This window comes from Dermacentor silvarum, chromosome 10 (genome assembly GCF_013339745.2).
Source record: "Dermacentor silvarum isolate Dsil-2018 chromosome 10, BIME_Dsil_1.4, whole genome shotgun sequence".
NCBI classification, from domain to species: domain Eukaryota; kingdom Metazoa; phylum Arthropoda; class Arachnida; order Ixodida; family Ixodidae; genus Dermacentor; species Dermacentor silvarum.
This window is the reverse complement of record NC_051163.1, coordinates 84,335,990-84,356,733: the sequence shown is the minus strand read 5'-3', so window position 1 is coordinate 84,356,733 and position 20,744 is coordinate 84,335,990. Positions and strand designations below refer to the sequence as shown.

The following is a 20,744-nucleotide window of genomic DNA, read 5'->3' as shown; positions in this document are numbered from 1 at the left end:
TATATATTCTGTACGTCTAAGAGGAGATTCATAAGCCCTTAAGTAGGTTTGAACCGTAAGCATACAGAATCTCGTGTGAACAGAAGATAAGCACGCTTCCTGGTAGAACGCATTATTAGCAATGAATTTAGGCAGGCCTAAACATATTCGAAGAGCTTCTCTTTCTAAAAGAACAAGTGGTCTTATTTTATATTTTGCACCTCCGGAAAACAAAACACATCCAAATAATCGGTCGTGCATACATACGGTGGATCATAATTAATGTGTCACTTCGCATACCAGAACACCGGTTACTTATTCTACGTAATAAACCTACAGCTCGTGTCCCTTTCGTTGCAATATTTTCTATGTGAGAACGCCAGCTAAGTTTTTCATCATATGTGATACCCAGGTACTTAAGCGACTCTACTTGTGGAATTGTTCTCTGATCATATGCTAATGATAAATGTATCGGCCCGGAAAGCGAAAAGACAAGGACTGCACTTTTGTTTACGTTTAGAGACAGGTGAAGACTGTGAAGCCACGTCTCTAGCATACTTAGGTACGTTTGCAAGGACAGGTAAAGGGAATTGATGTCTCTTGCTGTCGCGTAAAATGCCATGTCGTCTGCATAGACATAGAGATGAACTTCCCAGCTGAGTGGAATTGTACTCATCAACTGGTTAAATAGGACAGAACAGCCCCCTGGGGCACCCCTCTTGTCTGATCGAATTTTGTTGAAGATAAGCCGTTTTGAAAACGATAAAATTTTGTTTCTTAGAAATGCAAAAATCCATGTCGTTATATATCTCGGAAAATTGTAGCACTGTAATCTGTCGAGTAGTAGTTGGTACTCGACACTGTCATAAGCTTTCGCCACGTCAAGAGTCACTAAAGCACTCAATTCTTTTCTATTTCGAGCAAGATGGATACGGCTTTCCAAGTCTACATGCGCACACCAAATGCTGAGACCAGGCCAGAAACCTATTTGACTTGGGCTCAGTAACGAATTTTTAGATATATGATCCATCATGCGATCATATAGAACTCTTTCAATAAGTTTGACCATATTTGAGGTAAGAGAAATAGGTCGAATATTGTCAAGATTGTAGCCAGCTCCTTGTTTTTTAAGTAGCGGAATTATTTTGGCTGTCCTCCATTCTTGAGGAATCCAAGCATTTTTTAGAGAATAATTCACGGTGTTTAGAAGTTCCTCAGGAGACATTGCAAACAATATGTTTAGCATGGCACTGGAAATGTCATCAGGACCTAGTGCTGAGGCAGGCAAAGATCTAACGATATTGGAAAGCTCTGACACTGACTTCCACAAAGTCATCCGCGATGGGAGGCCTTAATTGTCCATTCGACAAACGTAATGTTAAGCGTTGTGCTAATCCCTTTCCTATGAATTCTAATGAAGCAGATATCTCGCATGGTGAAAGAATTATCGATGTAGTATTCGCTGGTGTCGGTATGAACTTTCTTTACCGAAGGAATCTGAACAGTGATTTTTTTGTTGTTAGGCTTGGAGAGAAATTCATGTTTTTTATCATATTCGTCTTTGGCATTCGATACTGTTCTCTTGAATGTGGCAGCTGCAAACTTATACTCACTCCAGTTACTCGGAGCCTGATTGTAAAGTTTTTCCAAGCGGCTTTTCGTCGTCTATAATCCCGCGTGCACTCCGAATCACACCAAGGAGAGTGAGTACGTTTATCTTTGTTAATGTTGAACTGAGACCTTTTATGTGAACTTTTTAATACCGCGTAAGATGGCTTTGATGTCATCCGGCACCATTATCTGGGAGTTGAGGGTCGCTTTTAATGCACTCTGAAATTTCTGGTAATTGACCATCTACGCATTAGGTTTGGTATTGTGTGCCCTCTTACTTCTTTCTAGTCTCCGGCGCGAATTTTGAGGCAGAGTCGACTGTAGACCAGGAAGTGACGGACATCCCCGAACTGGAAAATGTTAGATCCAATGCTGATTTATAACGGCCTTGAATAAACGTACCTGCTTTCGTGTTTAAGCAGCAAAAATTTTGATTAATTTGCCAGTCCGATAATTTTTTTCCACATGAGTCTTTTCTGAAACCCCAAGCCACATGATGCGAATTAGTCTCCCGCTATCACAATTTCTTTCCTACAAGATTTGGCAACGGTATCAAGGTATCGAATATCTTGAACACCTGCTTGAAAATATGTATTAACTAAAGAAAACGGAGAACAACCAGGAATAGTTGCATCTATTGCTAGTATCTCGCACTCCGTAGACATATACTGATATGACATTGTTGCTTTCTGGCATATTTTAGTTATCAGGGAAGCGAGTCCTCCAGCCTTTCGATGGACGGTCCAATCGAAATAAACGGTAGTTTCTTATGTGAAAATCTTGGCCATGTGAGAGCAAAGTCTCCTGCAAAAGAATAATGTCGGGAGAAAATTGAGAACAAAAATATACTAAATCTGTGGCTGCAGAAATAATGGAACGGCAGTTCCACTGTAATACCTTTAAAACACCTATGATGAATTAATGCCTACTTTAGAGATGACTTGCTCTAAGATACTGTCTTTTAAAAGAAATCTTTCTTCGAAAGGCTGTCTTTACCGTGCTTAGCGGGTTTTGATTGATGGATAGTACGTGAATAATTGGGGCTAGCATCGGACTTTCAAATGTTATCTTTAACAATTTTTTTGGTTTTGCAGTGCGGGACAGAGGTGGATGAATTATCATTAGGTGATCTTGTGCGTTTAAGCGTCGGAAGATCCATTTCTACATCCTGGTTGTTTTCCGACACTGATCCAGAGAAGCATCCGTTGTCGGTCGGCTGAGTTGAAGTTGGTCTTGTATTTTTAGTGGTTTCTGCAATGACTGGCTAGCTATCTATTAGTTGCCAGCGTTCGATGTAATGGGATTTGCAGGAATCGGTGAGCTAGTGTTAGGACTCGCTACAAAACTGAAAAGCTGAATCATTTGTGGTGTCATCACATGAGCTAGTCTCCGACAGGTTTGATGTTAGTCGTTCCAATGCTTTTGACAGTGCTTTTCCGACAGCTATCGCAATTCAGAGACAAAATTACAATAGCATCGGAAAGGGTTGAGTCTGCAACCACTTGTTGACGGGGTGTCACTCCTGCATATCCCTTAGATCTTCCCTGGACCTCAGCAACAGCATCACGGCGTGAGCAACGTCTCCTTTCAATTACTTCTATAATTTGAAGTTCCTGTGTTCTCGCAGGACAGTTCGAGTAGTTAGCGTGGTGACCACCACTACAGAGACATCATTTCTCTTCTTCTGATGAGCAATCAGTAAAATTGTGGTTGTCACCGCAATTACGGCAGCGTGGAGCAGATCTGCAGCCCCTCACGTTGTGACCGAATCGCCAACAGTTGGCGCATTGTAGAATACGTGGAGCCAGAGCTTCAACCTTGTAAATTAGGGGCCAGACCTTGATTTCTGTTGGACGCATCGTCCCAGCACACGTGATTATCACTGACTCAGTCGGAGTCTTCTTATTGTCAATTACTCGACTACACCGGTAAACAGATGGCACGAGCCACCGAAAACATCTCTAAAATTTCTTCAGGTGTCAAACTGACGTCTACACCTCGTACAATGCCTCTAGAGCATGCAAGATGCGGTGGGACAAAACATCTCTCCGGATGTGAAGCGAATGTTGAGCAATTGAGCAGTTCCTTGGCACAGTTGTGGTCTGGCGAGCAACATAATATACCTCCCCAGCCGAACTGGCGGACCTCAGTGATCTGTCGAAAGTGAGTTGACGCCGTCTGCAATTCCACCTGAATCGTCTTCTGGTTCTTCATATTAATTATACCCCCGTCGGTAGGCAACATGGCCACGGGAACGTTGCCGGTTCCACTGCGGAGAAAAAACTCAAGCGGTAGCTCCTGGGGAGCTACCGAGGCTGACCACGGGGAAGCCCCGACGCCAGGTGATGAGACAGACATCAAGTAGGGTTGACTAACTCAAACACATAATTGTTAACACGTAAAGAAAAATAGTAACGGAAAATAACAATGTGAACAAAGAAAATACCACCCGATACTTGACTCAAGCCCCAGAGCAGGAGATGCTACTATAAACAGCGATCGAATGCAGGGGTACCGAAGGACAAGTCACGAGCAGCCAAAACACTGGCAGTAACTGCGTTTAGAAAACATGTTTACGCTTCGTTTTCTTTCTTTCAGTGCAGAAAATGGCGAGCGCATCGAGGCAGGTGCCACGTGGCAACAACGTTCTCACTCCCGAATACATGGCCTTGCTGAAGAGCCTGTGCAAGCTGCACAAGCCGGCTGACAACGAAATTCCCCGGCTTTTCAATGGCGTGTTCCGCCGTGCTCTGGGAAGCGGTAGAGCAAGGCCTTCTGCCAGGGCTGAAGCAGCAGCCGCGGCGGAGGCCGCCACGGCCGAATCTCCGCCGACACCCCGTAGAACTGGGTCAACATCCCGTGATTCTCAGAAACGACGCGGCAAGTTCGGTAAGAACAACTTTTTTCTTGCATATTTTTCCTCAAGAAAAATTCCATTCAGTGTTTTCAGCACTGCAGATCTCTACAGACTGTTGATTGAATTAGGTGTCGAAAACGCAAGATTGAGTAGCATCGGTGAAGCTATGTGAACTATGTTGCTCGAAGCTGCAGTTGCACTCTGACCTTATGTACATCACACTTTCAAAAAGTAGCCAAACACTGAGCCTAGGTGTTGCGTTTATTACTCCCGAAGTATATACCACACGTTTTCGTAGTTTGAACACAAATACAACCCTGACCTTGGGGTGGCCAGGTCGCTTGAGCAGACTTCAGCGTCACATTGTTCTTGACGTCACCGGCTTGCATCGGCGCTGAAAATCTGTAAAAAATGTGTTCCTTGTGATTGACATTTTGAACGTTCCGACATGATATCTACACGGTTATGTCACCTTTAGGATGTCGCTCATTTGCCAAATTCTACACTGGCAAAGTCTTACCCAACAGAAATTTCGCTTATTTCGCTTGGCCTACACCTTGCCCGTATTTCTTTCCATCACTTGGTCACTGCTTTGGAGACGCTTATAATTTAGTTTCCGGCAAAGTACTGTCTTCGCGATGTTGTCCGTGCGATACCCTCCCTCCCCACCACTTCAGGAGGAGTCGGCAGAACTGGGGTCTGTAACAGTATTCATACTAGTTGGCTACAGTGAACTATGGCATAGTATACTAGAACTTGGATAACCTCAGTAGGCTCACAGGGAACTAGGGGACACACTCCGGTGTTTCGTCACCTTTTCGCTTCGTTAGTAGCCAACACGGAACTTTATTTCGAAGCATTTGCCTACCTCAGACACTTACAATCTACTAGCGTCTTACGCAGTCGTGATGCTTCCTTCAACTGGATCAACTTTTAATGGACTTTATCGGGATATCCGTGACATGCGTACCTCGCATGACGTCACTGACACGTCAAGCTATAGTCTCTTAGGCCATCGAGCTGGTGTCGTGCTCATCTCTTTTGCTAAATTACATCGGATATATTACATCAGAAATGTATAAACGTAACGCACACGTGACGTGCAGCCACCCTCAAATTATTTCGGAACACAGAAAATGAGAATAAATTAAATTTTCTCGCTAATTCATTACAGAGTGTGAAATGTATGTCAGGAATGTGATAGATTTTGCTGGCATCTCGTGTTCCTGAAGCTTTCGAGGGAGCGTGTACATTGCATTTCATGAATGGCATAAAAGGAATGACATGCATGTCATTACCTGAGAGTGTCGTGTGTCGTATCGTGGAGGGCTCGCATAACACACAATTGCTTACTTTACACGCAAACACGTTTTCTTAAATAGTGCCTCTGAAGAGCCCCGAATAATGCTGGATAGCCAACTGCCTGCGCAATGCTTCGCATAGCGTGAATAACTACAGCACTTAGCACCTGCATAATCTTTCGTTAGAAGTGGTGGACATCTCCCTCGACCCCAAGCACCAGGGTATATGGCATAGGACGGCACGCTAGACGACAATCCGCAGAGAACATAGCCCATGGTAAGAGGGTAGTACAAGTGGCTAATTTCATAACACTACAAACCTCATGTAAAATCACAACAGCAAAGTCTGCTCTGAAGTTGTGTACGTGAAAGTTGCGAAATTCAAAATTTAATCACCTAGGACGCCATATTTGAGTTATATATGCACCGCATGTACGGAATATTTAGTCTGAAGGTCACTGCTGCAAAACTGTTGTACCAACCCTTGCATCTCTCGAATTAATTTTTATTTATTTATTATACATTCCCACATTCGCTCAGAGAGCATTACAGGGGGGGGGGAAACAATACAAATGCAAAACAGTAGTAATTAAGGTTACATAACAAAAAGAACACGGTGACTAATAATACAGTACAGGCAGCATAACTATCTCCAAATCAAAAGAAAAAAGAAACTACACATGGATACTGGAGTCCCGCAGCTAACGCGAACACAAACGTACGCTAAAAGCACGGAAAAGGAAATGAAGGATACAGAGCCACAAAAGAAAAAAAAACGCAACTTGTGACCTATGCGCTAGTGAATTTTTACAATCAGGTTAAACCGGGTGATACGTCATGAGTCAAATAATGGAACAAAAGTACATTGAAATATTCATTATAAACAAGAAATAGCTGTATTATAACTGAGCTTCATATGCCATATATAAGCAGATTGGCTGTAGGAGCAATTAGTCCTGTGTTTTATTTGGTTGGAAGTTGGTTCGCAAGGCGGGCAGTAGTCACGATCAGCAGTCCGAAAGGCCTACCGAATAAAAGCCGCCTAAACAAGGCCTTATTAGCCTTTCCGGGGTAAATGAGTAGTGTACTAACTTCCTTTTGTTTTTGTTTGACACCACCATCCGTCCACCTGTCTCAGGTCTATTCTGTAAGGATGGCGGAGGCGAAGACCCCGATGAAGGTGACGATGTCGGCTACCAACGTTCGTGCACGTGGCAACCCAATAACCCCTGCTGGCTTTATAACGAGCTCCAGCCGTGGAATCTCCTGCTCGCCAAGGGCTGCTTCGAGCTGCGGGAGCACAAGTGTTACGAGTTGGCGCTCGTGGGTTTCGCCTGGTCCATGTTCTACACGCCAGACAACGCCGAGATCTTCCGGACTGCGCTGCTGACGCACTTGCTGCTGCGGCAGCACAGGTCAGTCCCTTGAGCACCGTATCAATTTTTACTTGTCCTTCTACAAGTTGGCTGACACTTTCTGCTACCATTGTGTAGCGCAAGGTAAAGTCAAGAATGTAATGCCACATACAACGCGCAACATCGTGCCTAAAAGACCACAAGCAACGTAGAGCATGCATGAAGGTTCAAAACAAAAAAACAAAAAACGAATTTTGTTTCACAAGACGTGTTGCTTACGATATCCGCGTCTCTTTTGCTTTGGCAATCTACCGGTCAATCTGAAAAGGTATTCGTAGGTCAAATTGGATGGGGCGTTAATGGCCTACTACGGGCACATGATCTTTCAATTGAGGAGCAAGGCCATACGCAATCTGCCAGCGCATTGCGTGGCTTGCGAGAATCGGCCTCCATTTCACAAGATGGATTGGAAGCAGAAGACGGGAAACTACTGTTCGCGTGGAATATTGGATGCATTTCACATAGGCAACAGAGACGCAGGTTTCACAGCGAAACATCTGTTTGGAAGCAATTATTTTCTTTACCGTGTTGCAACTACACGGATATGCATTTACGTTTCTTGTCTGGTTTATTGACGAACTGCAATACCATGTTACTGAGCGTAGCACTCATGGTGTCTGGTCTTCTGTTTCTGTGTGTTGCGCTCGTGCAGCATGTTACACGATGGTCGTGTGGCCCTCCGACCGAGTGTCGCATCTGACGCACGACCTTTCTTTTGCAGGTGCGTGACACACGTGAGTGTGGACTTGACGACCGCAGGAAAGCTTGAATACAGAATGTTCTGGCACGCCATAGAGAATAGCGCCGGTGGCGTCACCTTCATCGACTTCAAGGACGTCAAGTATCACCTGGACGACGTGAGTGTGCCGCGATCGGTTGCAAGAAAATGTCTACATCAGCCCGACGCGATTCGGCCCACTCATGTCGTAGTGACATTACGCAACCAAACCCCCATTTTGTTTTGGTTTTTTTCCCTTTCTGATGAGCATGTGAGCGTGTCCTATCTCCGAGGTAATCTGCGGCGGATACAAAGGCTACAACCGCCAGGGTGACTTGACGCTTCGTACACGCCGTGATAGCTAATTTATTTGGTAAGAGACGATTTACAGCAGCCTATATACCTGATAAAACTACTAACTTGACTGCGTATGGCTGTCTAATAATTTGACGTCGCGATGAATGATTCACCTTTCGAGTTGAACTGTGGCTTTTTTACTTTCTGTATTTACATTGCATGGTGCTGTTTATGCAGCAAAAGGATGGATAGTTCGGCGAGTTGGTACGGTAGCATATTCTTGGTTGAAGCGCCGGAGCGTCAAAGGCGATTACTTAGCACACTGCTTGCATCATTATGTAAAAGATTTTTTTTTCACTTTTGAGGGCCAGCAAATTAAGCGCTTGCCCTGTTTTCTTCCAACGTCTGTTTCTTTCGCGCTTAAATCACGAATATGTTGCTGTACATACTTTTGATGATTCGTTGTATTCATTCTGGTAACTGTCCTATGGCATTTCAGGGTGGGGGGGGGGGGGGTTAATGCATGCGTGAGTTCCCGCTCCTACGAAGTTGTTCCTTGACATAGTATATAAATGGATTTATTAACATGGTATTTTGTGCGGTATGTTGGCATATTTTTGATAGCAGCATGTCGTGCCAGCATCCGACTCACGCGTGGGGTAGACTTTTAAGTCTCGCTTGGTTGCTTTCAACATCAAACATCGAAGGTTTCAAGCCCTTATACGTGAAACCGTTGTGCGTGGACTAGGCTGCATATTATTACGCTACTGAGTTGTTGCATTTACATCGTGTTAATTTCGATGTCCAACTTCAATTGACATTCTATGCTGAATAATAATACTTAAAAGCGTTCAACAGGGCTGCCGCGAAGTGCCAGATGACATTATCTATTCCGCAACGAACTTTCTGCACTTCTGAATATGTGCAAGAAAACTGTAGTTCTTAATTTTTCTACTCAAGATGTCGGAGTGCTATGTGTTTCTCCCCGATTTTTGAGGGACAGTTTGAGGACAGTTCATAGTTCACTATGTATGGTGATGCATGACGACTTGTCTATCTGCCAGAATTTCTTAATCTCCCTGATGCATTTTTTTTTTCAGTTCAAGAAATTGCACTTCATTTTATGCTTTTGTTCTGTTGGGCGAGTACTTATTTGTAATTGATATCCCCAGACCTGTGTTTAAATATAGGCGTCAGAAATGAACAACAGTACGTTAAAATACAATTTCAGTAGTACAAGCGTCGAGTGGCATCCTTGTTTCTTGTGCAGCACTTCCGGTTCACCTCCTGAGATGACCGGGTCCGAAATTCAAAATCGGAAAAGGAGAAAAAAAATCGTGCAGTACAAAATTCACGAGTTTCACTATAGATATATCGGAGAATTTTTACGTTTATAACACCGTATGTAGCCACTCTGGCATTTCGGCACAAAATTGATTCTCAATACTGCAACGATTACTTTGAGCGTGAACGTGCAACGCGATTTCCGATCGCTATAGCAAAAGCTGTACTGTGCTAGATGTGCATTGAGATAGCCGTGCGAAGCAATTATATCGTCACAGGCTTCTCACTGTATCACATCGTTGCGTCTCAAGAGTTATCCTCCCTTTCTAAACCAGCTGCTGCGTCAGCGCAATTTCTGAAGCTTACCCAGGCACGGAAAAATTGTACGGCCAGTTGTAGATAACGAGGACGATTTAACGCGGGTGCACCTAGCCTCCGTCATACTTAACCTGTCCAGAACAAGCTTCAAGCATCGTTTCGTTTCTGGCGAACATCCCTTGAGGTATTTGCCGTTCGTTGACATTGCGAGCTCAGTGAGTCTGCCACTGTACGCTACTTTACCTTTATCCTTGCAGACGGAGGTACCAGTTCCGTGGGTTTTCGCAGTCTCTGCCGTCAGGACCCTTGCCTCTTTAAACCTCACTCGTGTATTTTTCGACGAGGATGCCGCCCTGACGCTTGCCCACTACTTGCAGGATGCTACTGCACTGGTCAGTCTGTCGTTGACTGATCTAATGGTTAGTATTTTGCTGCATTTCCAAACTATAATGTTCTATATCTTAACTATTTTCTACTCATTCAAAGGTTATTGATCTATAACCACATTCTGCGACAAATTGTTGTCCAAAAATGAAACATCTGTCCTCCGCGCTTCATTCTTTGAACAGAATGATGCGCAGAACTAGGAAGCCTGCCAGTGCATTATAGTGACACGTATACATGCTTATCTTTCACCGGTGGCCGCTTTCCACCGGGTAAGATATTGTTAAACGTTATCGCTCGGCGCAGGACGCGCCTGTATTGGAAGCTTCTCGAACGTTATCGATGCTTCTTTCCGTTGCCTGTTTTCACCGACGCTTATGTTATCTGATTGTATGAGCGACGCGAATTGTCTAGAACTTTCTGGAAGACACGCGGGCACCACGGAATAATCTGCAACCTTCGATGACTCGCGTATAAAAGCAGACGCGTTTCGCCGCTGATCAGATTTTCGACGATCGCCGACTGTGTTCGCCGCTATCGTTGTGCTTTGAGTGTGGCTTGCTTTTGTGGGCACAGGTTAGCTCAATAAAGAATCAGTTTCGTCATACAGTTTTACGACTGTTTACTTCAGCCTCACTCACTACGTGACAATAGTGAACCGATGCTGTAATTGTAACTGCAGAAAAGCTTACACAGGGAATTGGCACGCAGAATCACCAAGTCTTTCTGACATTTTTTTAAGAAAAACAAGACTCCTCTGAAGCCATCTATACGCTCCAAATGAAACTCCACTTGTCTGCAATTCTGGTAAACCAAATACGACTGGACGAAACATCACCGTTAGCCACCAACAATTTCAATGTTTCGCCTCACGTGTTTTTCGTTCTGGCAGTCTATATCTTTCAGATGGCCCAAGGGGGAGAGCTATACGGGGCTTCCGGTACCTTGAGCAAAACATTAATAATTTGGGGTGTATTCGTAGTCACCTTGATTTACTGAAACTTGTTCTTCAAAGGCGATTACTTAGCAAACTGCTTGCATCATTATGTAAAATACCTTTTTAACCTTTCTTTTGGTTTTCAGTGCCAGCATACTATGACGTTAGCTTTTACGTGTTTTCTTCCAGGATCTTAAGAAATTGCACACAGACTTTCGCGAGAATGTCTACATTATATATGGTTCGCTGTCATTGCTGATAATGACAGTAAGTGGCGTATATCTGCGGGAACAACGGTATGAGTTCAACACCCTGATTTTCATAAGGCCTTTTTTTTACGGCTTGGTGTCAAACATACTACACGGAATGAATGACAACAATGAGTTACGGTAGTATGTGCAAAACGTGTTGCGTGCATATCCGCGATGTGTACAACTGCGTGGTTGGCATAAAACTGTGGATATGTGCGAATTGTTTTTGTGAAAAGAGCTTAAAGGTAGAACTCCTGCCTGTTTGTGGACGTGGCTTTCATTGTTACCGACAATTTTTTTACGTCAGGCACATCTTTCAAGTTTCGGGATGCGTGCTTTCCATGTTTTTTGTGCATGCAATAGTTCTCCTAATCGATATTACTTCAAACAAACGACGCATGTGGTTCATTTTCTAAGCTTGTCATAACTTCCGGACCACTTTTTGTTTTCCGTAATCGTGCTCTTCCTGTTTAGGGAAGAGCACGGAATTGTCCCATTAAGGTGACCTGGTGCTACCACTGCTCCAACATGTCTTGCTGTGAACTGCTTGATGCCTTTATGTGTACTGTGTTCATTCGCAGGTTGATGAACGCGACGCCAGCAGCTTTCTGGAGTTCCTGGTTAGCAACAAGTCGATCAAGAAAATGTGCCTGCGTGATGCCTTCCTCAAGGCTCGACGCGGTGAAGCCCTCGCGAACGTCGTCCGCAACCACACTGCCCTCGAAGAACTTGAGGTAAGGCATGCCCACGTCGATCAGGGTTGTGTTCCAGCTTGTTAGAAAATGCAAACTTATTTTAAAATACTATGACATCGTAGAGCGCAGTTTGCGACATCTCACTTGCCTGACTTGTATACCGCGAGTCGTATTGCAACACAGCCGCCGGCACCCAGCTGCTAGCGCCTCATTAAACATTCGTCAAATGCTAGAAGTTCAAATCGCGACACAACCTGGTCTTACTGCTCATGCCGATGATCAATGCCTCAAGTGCAATACGGAAGGATACCTTATGCGAGACTGGCGTCGCAGGATCTCTAGAATTGTGTGCAACGCTGGCGGGACCAAAAGCTCGCCTTCAGCCCCAAGATATGCACCGGGTGCTGCCATGCACGTAGCAACGAATGGCGCAAACCTTCGACTAGCTACCGAAATTAACCAAACCTTACATAGATAGCTGACGACTTGAACCCACTGCTGTTATGTAGATGTTTTGGACAACGGCAATCGGGGCCTCATTTCTGCGTCAAGACATCTGCAAGCAGCTCAATTTATCTGTCATCCAAGATGTACATCTGGCGATTGGCACGTTGGAACCAGGCTCTGTCGGCGTGTGCAGCGTGCTAGTTAACCTTAGGGGCCAACACGACAATGTACCAGTACTCATACAAGCAATTGTCGTGCCTTCACCTGTGAAGTTCCCCAAGGGATCAAGTACTTTCGAACCAACTTCGCCGAAGACTAGCCACAAGCATACCCAAAGAAGGGTATTTTCCCTCAGTCGTAACACATGTCTAGTTACGGTGCTGCCCTTTCTCGACTCAAGTACATCACCCTCCAGAAACTTGCTTCTAGCAGACGGCACTCTCTTTCAACGCATCGCATCCCCACCACGTCGATATGCTTTTCACACGATTCTGACTTGTTAAGGGCTACGAAGTGATCTGCAAGATTCCTTCGTATCGCACACCATTAAAGCCAGTTACTGCATCTGCATCATCGTGGACGCTCCGCCGCACCACTACGCCATGCCAAGGCCATGTCGGAGACGGCGTAGGCGTTTGCCGCCGCGTAGCGTTCTGGCTGGTCATAAACGAGTTATGTGGTTACAGTGTCCAACCTAAATTACAAGGGTGCGCTAGTGTGTACTGAAGCTGGAAGCATGGCGGTTCAGCCAGTACAAGTATGCATAGGTTTCTACAATAATTTATGGAAGGAATTCTGGCTGCACAATCATTCATCGACCATGACAATGAAAGCTACATGAATTTGTCTGATTTTTCGCGCTTCTAACTTCTCTGTTGCTCTTTATTTGCCTTTATTGGCGTAAATTTCAAAACGATTACGCGATTAATTGCTACGTATGACGTCAACGGCGATGAAATCGGCGCCGCGCTCCGGACGCTGTATGCACGAGTGAAAGGGCGCGAGGGACGCGCGCCTTCACAGGGAACGAACGCACGTCGAAGAGCAAACGCGCGTTCGGCGCCGTGATGATGATAAGTGGTTCTTGAGGGAAAGAGAAAGGTTGGCGCTATCTTCTGCAGCCCTTGAGGAAGCACGGCTCAGCGCCAACGCCGTGCTCCCTGAAGGGCTGCAGAATTAAGCGTCTCTTTCCTCCTTTCCATATATAGAGAGGAAACGCGACTTTTTCCGTTGCGAAAACGGCTGTGAGGGGACAGGAGGGAGAGAGCGAGGGAAGGCGACGTTTAGCTGCGGCACCAAATGCGTATTTATAAATAAACGCCGCGCGAGTTCAGTGCCAAGGCGGGCAAAACGCCGACGGCGTCAACAGTTCTGCGAGTTGCTGGTGCTGCTGCATTTTGCTACCAAAGCCGCTCACCTTACTTCGTACGACATTGCTGTGTTGCTATCGCATTCATTGCTTCGCCCTTAGGCCGAAACTGTGATATTTTTTGCACTGTTCGTGGCCTCTATGCCACCAATTTGTAGATTAAATTTAGCACAGTATAATACATACCCGCGAATTAGACGAGATCTGGGGCTGCCTGCGCAAACGTTCCTTTAAGGGGACCCCTTTAACAATAAGTGCTGCATGTCGAACACTGATCCAAATATCATGCGATAAAGATGTATTCAGTGAAACTAATTCCTGATAACATAGTCATTGGTGCACAAGCATTTCTCGAGCCACATGAATCAAGAGCGTCAAAATAAAACAACTTTGGGGTGAATAAAGAAATCATCGGTTCTATGGTGAACTCTGTCACCATTTTATACGGGCCAATTCTTGTCTATATTAGTTTTATCTTTCTAATTAGGTGGTCCGCTGACTTCTTACTGAACCATTTCGCCAAACCCAAATTACTGTGTACTTGCGCAACCTTTCACGTAGTCTTATTTTCGGAACGCCATTTCTCCCACAAGCGCGGTCATACAAAGCCAAACTACTCCCCAGTGTTTTGTTCGGCTGTGTTGCTCACCGCACACTAGATAACTTGCGCAGGCTTTTCTCTGTAGCCGCCCGGACTTGTATCCCTGTTTCGTAACTGTTAGGACTGCGAGCTCTGCTTCAAACCATGTGCGTTTACCCATTCTCAAAGAAATACAACATTACGTAATTGTTACTAGAGAAGCACGTGCAAAATTTTTCGTCAAGCAGAAAGTGCTTAGTAGTAACTATTGCTTTTCCACTTGGGTGGCCACTGGCAACGATTATTTCGCACAGTTACGTGGCGACGCTCGACCTTCTCAGGACCCGCCGTGGTGGCGTAGTGGGCATGGCTTTGTGCTTTATGCCCAAGGGCGCGGGATGTAATCCCGGCCGCGGCGGCCGTATCTCGATGGGGATGAAGTGCAAAAATGCCTGTGTAGCGTGCATTGGGTGCACGTTAGAACCCCCAGGTGGTCAGAATTATTCCGTGGTCCCTCACTACGTCGTGCCTCATATACACGTCGTGGGTTTGGCACGTTATACCCTAGAACATAAATTTACTTCATTTCATTCTTGCCAGCGCCCGTCCATTTCCGAATTTGCTACCCGAAACTGACCTTGGCGGTAACCGAGCGGAACGTACCGAAATGTTGCGGAAGCTTTCATAGCTGTCAACTTGAAGCACATGCTTCAACGGTATTGACAATAGACAATGAGCTCAACTTTTGTTAGGTTATTTTGGTGTGAAATTATACGTCATAATCCAAAGTTTCAAGTTGCTCAACTTGACAAAGGCTTTTGACGTGCATGTTTCCTACATACGACTATACATTTGAGATGTACAGTTGGGTACGGTACTTCTCCTTGCCCCTTAATGAACGTGATACTTTGCTAATATTTCCACACCGCACATCGAAGAAGGATTTGGTGCACTGACGGTTCCGCATGTCTTTTTTTTAATTTGGGTAATTGTTCAAACGAGTCTACAAAGCGAGGCAGACTACGCTTCGGGAAGCACACGCACCAGCATGACGGCGCAGTGCTGTATTTCTCGCAAACTTCGAAATAAACGCACTAGGATGGCTTCGCAGCTATATCGCCTTGATGCCCGCGAGTGCGCGGGTTGTATTTCCTTGTCACGGGGTAAGCGTTCTCATGACTACAAAAATGCTTCTATGCGGAGTTTTTTGTTTTGCCCATGAAAGATGCCATTGAGAATGTGCTTCATACACCGACCATAGAATCTCTTGTACCATGTGTATGTAGCTTTAATACGTCACTTCGCCAGCCACCGAGCCTCGAATTTGGACTTTCCAGAAGACTTAACTGCTTTACCAGGTACTATTCTGCCAAGCGGCTTGAATGAGCCGGCAGCTTTTTCCCTTGGGTGAAGTTTAAGGAATAAATCGGTCGTGTTTTCCTGTTTCAACCTCCGATAAAAGTGTATGCGCAAGGCAGCATGTTTTGGTTTGCCGCACCTTGACGCCTGAAGTTGGATTCCCTCTCGGCAGGTGCACGGGACGGGACTGACTTCACCGTCAGCCCTGCTGAAAGCGGCAGTGCAGAGTTCAAGCCTGAGGTGCCTGAACGTCTACTCCTGCCAGGCCAGCCTCAAAGAGATCAACGAGATGGTCAACGCCCTAACTCGACGCCCGCTTTCTCCGTCAAGTTCCGAGGATTCGACGTCGGCACCACTTACGCCGACTAGCCGCCTGGAGAAACTGGGATTCTTCTACTTCGCCGAGGGCGACGCTCTCTTGGAACGAGCTTACGCATCCCTCATCGGAGGTAAGTATTGCACGTAACTCGCGCACAAGGCAAAGGAGCGGTGGCAAAACCTCGCGGGCAACGAGAACAAGGGTCGCCTTTCAAAGAAATTAGCAGCGCAAACTAGACCAGGACAAAACACGACAGGACGGACGCCTGTCGTTGTCCTCGTCTAGACTTTGCCGTAACTTTCTTTCAATTACGACCCACCAACTAGTTCAATTCAAAGATTCTGCGGGAAAAAAAAGAGGATCCGATGGCTCCGTTTAAAGGCTTTCTTTGGCTCGTTTTCGCGTCCGACTTCCATTGCTGAAAGAACGTGTGGGTGCTTTTGCGCAACATGGTTATTGGGCGCGTACATCGCCAACTGTGTATCAAATAAGAAAACTAAAGCTTCAGTGCGAACATACTTCTCGTACCCAAAGCTTCTCAATTTATTATTACAGGCGGAAAGTTGGCCTAGGAGGGAGTGGGAGCGGGTTAGAACTCGTCAGATTACAAGTAATTCAAACAGAAATCAACACTTGAGTCATCAGTGTCATATATTCCTGACAAAAGGTCAGGAACGTCTCGTAAACCGTATTGATATAAGTCGCGTTCCAGTGGAGCTACCAAGTCATCACCTTCTAAAATACCGAGCGTTAATGAATTCAACTCTTCAATAGATCACACGAAACAACAGCTACCCTTATGACTGTTTATCCTTGCGAAAATTGCGATTTATTGCGTGACTGTCGCTTTGACAAAATTCGTTGATGCCGAAGGTGTCGGGCATTCAGGGGTTACTACATTAGTTCTACCTCGTCAAACATCTTGAAGACGTGCAAGACTGCTAACCTTAAGTCGATGTTCCAGGGCCTGTTTGTTATTTCCTTGCAATAAATTAGATGGGGAGTCTTCTCCTGTGTACTTATTATAGATGAACACAATAATAGAAAGCATGGCAGATTCAACTCCCATATCGTTTTATTAGGTGAGTCCCACACAAATGAAGCGTATTCAAGCTTACGTCATCCCCGTGAGTTAAACGCAAGCTCTACACTTGATGGTTCTGTTTACAGTGTCATTTTAGGTACCATAATTTAGGAAGGGCAGACGCTCAAATATGAATAGACCATCTTATGTCGTTGGCAATAATTACGCCGATGTAGGCCTTGGTATTTTGCTACTTCTGAAATGGCTTTACTTTGTAGCTGATAGGAACAAATGGGAGCTTGCTTTTACGTGGTAGACGCATAAGCAAATTTTTTAGTGTTGAGGTCCACATCCTAACTCCTGCAACACTTTCAATAGACGGCATTCTGTATCAAGTTACGGTCTTTGAGGCTATTCGTCTTCACAGTATTCCTCTGCGAATTTAATTGTCACATCGGTAACTACATAAAGTGAATCAATGATATAAGCGAATGACAAAGGCTCCTGCACACTTCCTTGTGGGACACCCATGGAAACCTTCAGCGCATCAGATCAACCAGTTTGTGTACACTGACCCCTGTTCAAAAAGTTCGATCGAATTATATCAGAGGGCAGGCCTGTGCGTTCTAACTTGAGGAGCAGCTTTCCGTGATGTACTTTGTCGAAGGCTTTCCTAACATCGAAGGACAAGACGATTACTCTAAAAACAGAGTTCCGGGAACTCTCTTTGAGGGAGTATCTGCTTGTCCCATATTTCACTCCCTTTTCAGGAGTAAAACGCCTCCATCTCGGAGAGAGTAGAGCAACTCCCCCGGACAGAGTATTAGTACTCCTCCTCAACAGTGCTAGAACTCCTTCCAGAGTACGAATACTCCACCCCACAAGTGTATTAGTACTCCCTCGAACGGAGTGCTTCTGTTCCTCCGAACGGAGTGCTTCTGTTCCTCCGAACGGAGTGCTTCTGTTCCTCCGAACGGAGTGCTTCTGTTCCTCCGAACGGAGTGCTTCTGTTCCTCCGAACGGAGTGCTTCTGTTCCTCCGAACGGAGTGCTTCTGTTCCTCCGAACGGAGTGCTTCTGTTCCTCCGAACGGAGTGCTTCTGTTCCTTCCGAACGGAGTGCTTCTGTTCCTCCGAACGGAGTGCTTCTGTTCCTCCGAACGGAGTGCTTCTGTTCCTCTGTTCCTCCGAACGGAGTGCTTCTGTTCCTCCGAACGGAGTGCTTCTGTTCCTCCGAACGGAGTGCTTCTGTTCCTCCGAACGGAGTGCTTCTGTTCCTCCGAACGGAGTGCTTCTGTTCCTCCGAACGGAGTGCTTCTGTTCCTCCGAACGGAGTGCTTCTGTTCCTCCGAACGGAGTGCTTCTGTTCCTCCGAACGGAGTGCTTCTGTTCCTCCGAACGGAGTGCTTCTGTTCCTCCGAACGGAGTGCTTCTGTTCCTCCGAACGGAGTGCTTCTGTTCCTCCGAACGGAGTGCTTCTGTTCCTCCGAACGGAGTGCTTCTGTTCCTCCGAACGGAGTGCTTCTGTTCCTCCGAACGGAGTGCTTCTGTTCTGTTCCTCCGAACGGAGTGCTTCTGTTCCTCCGAACGGGTGCTTCTGTTCCTCCGAACGGAGTGCTTCTGTTCCTCCGAACGGAGTGCTTCTGTTCCTCCGAACGGAGTGCTTCTGTTCCTCCGAACGGAGTGCTTCTGTTCCTCCGAACGGCAGTGGCTTCTGTTCCTCCGAACGGAGTGCTTCTGTTCCTCCGAACGGAGTGCTTCTGTTCCTCCGAACGGAGTGCTTCTGTTCCTCCGAACGGAGTGCTTCTGTTCCTCCGAACGGAGTGCTTCTGTTCCTCCGAACGGAGTGCTTCTGTTCCTCCGAACGGAGTGCTTCTGTTCCTCCGAACGGAGTGCTTCTGTTCCTCCGAACGGAGTGCTTCTTGTGTCACTCCGAACGGAGTGCTTCTGTTCCTCCGAACGGAGTGTTCTGTTCCTCCGAACGGAAGTGCCTCTGTTCCTCGAACGGAGTGCTTTGTTCCTCCGAACGGAGTGCTTCTGTTCCTCCGAACGGAGTGCTTCTGTTCCTCCGAACGGAGTGCTTCTGTTCGCCGAACGGAGTGGCTTCTGTTCCTCCGAACGGAGTGCTTCTGTTCCTCCGAACGGAGTGCTTCTGTTCCCCGAACGGAGTGCTTCTGTTCCCTCCGAACGGAGTGCTTCTGTTCCTCGAAACGGAGTGCTTCTGTTCCTCCGACCGGAGTAGTGCTTCTGTTCCTCCGAACGGAGTGCTTCTGTTCCTCCGAACGGAGTGCTTCTGTTCCTCCGAACGGAGTGCTTCTGTTCCTCCGAACGGAGTGCTTCTGTTCCTCCGAACGGAGTGCTTCTGTTCCTCCGAACGGAGTGCTTCTGTTCCTCCGAACGGAGTGCTTCTGTTCCTCCGAACGGAGTGCTTGTACTCCTCCGAACGGAGTGCTTCTGTTCCTCCGAACGGAGTGCTTCTGTTCCTCCGAACGGAGTGCTTGTACTCCTCCGAACGGAGTGCTTGTACTCCTCCGAGTTGTGTGAAAGCACTCGCTATGCAGTGCCATGGTCACATCAGAGGCGATTCACAACACTTGCATATCGGGGATATTTGATTCCTTCATAGGGAGCTCGGCCCTCATGCTTGGTGAATTGGATTTGATGTTTAGTCGCCGAGTCATTTGAATGAAACATATTTTTCTTCAAAGGTCAACATTTTTTATTGATCAAAAAGTCACAAGGCAAACTGAGTCAAATTTTGAAAAACATAGATACACATAAAATCCGATTACACGGATTTTCGTGAACTTTACAACACATCTTCCAATAATACATAAACATTTCCTTCAACATTTCATCTCTAATGCAGCGAAAATATTTTTTATTTTCAATTGGCAACATTTAAAAAATGAAAGTACACAATGTAAAATCAAACAACAAACAGGCGCAAACTCTCGAAGTATTGGCACTACGATTGAAGAGAAAGATGCACCACAAAACGCATTTCAAGCACTAAACTCGTGCACTTATATACCGTAGGTTATCAGATGAGCTGCTAAGCATGAGGCTGGTATATTAATTTGTGCAGGAAAATTTTTTTCATACGCAAATTACTTTCAAGACAGCAGCTCATTTGATAACATCCTATGTAGCGTATGGATGCTCCTGACTGAGAGTATACAGTATATTTAGAAATGCGTTGTATATTTTCGTGTAAAGCCACACCACCTAGTTTTGATTATAATATTTCATATAGTTATTCATGCATGGGCTGCACCCCCTTTTTTCTAAACTCGCATCTTGCCGTGGTTGTCCAACACTATATCCGCTCGGTGTCAAGGCAGTACTGTGGCGTATCATAGCTCCCTTTCGGTTGGATCCAAAGCTGGTAGTATTCTGGCAGAAAGCTCGACTGCACTGTTGGCGTCCTCATGCAAGTAATTTCTGGTGCTGCCGGGATCGTGCCATCGCGCTTTCTCACGCACTGTATTTCGTAGACAGCTATTGCCACAGTGCACTGACACATTTCACAACTGTTGTGGTATTCTTGTTGTCTATTGCACAATTTTCTTTCTCATAAGACATCACGTGATAGTTTGTT

At 45.8% G+C, this 20,744-nt stretch overlaps 1 protein-coding gene across 1 annotated transcript in view; it reads left to right on the top strand.

The window, feature by feature from the left end:
- The window catches only part of LOC119431671 (uncharacterized), a 63,799-nt gene that overhangs the window by 23,287 nt on the left and 19,768 nt on the right, over window positions 1–20,744 (top strand). The window contains exons 2-7 of the mRNA XM_037699149.2: window positions 4,189–4,479; window positions 6,887–7,163; window positions 7,885–8,020; window positions 10,038–10,199; window positions 11,934–12,086; window positions 15,975–16,251. Coding sequence (XP_037555077.1) covers window positions 4,197–4,479; window positions 6,887–7,163; window positions 7,885–8,020; window positions 10,038–10,199; window positions 11,934–12,086; window positions 15,975–16,251 — 1,288 coding nt within the window. The 5' untranslated portion in view covers window positions 4,189–4,196. The remainder of the gene's footprint in view (window positions 1–4,188; window positions 4,480–6,886; window positions 7,164–7,884; window positions 8,021–10,037; window positions 10,200–11,933; window positions 12,087–15,974; window positions 16,252–20,744) is intronic.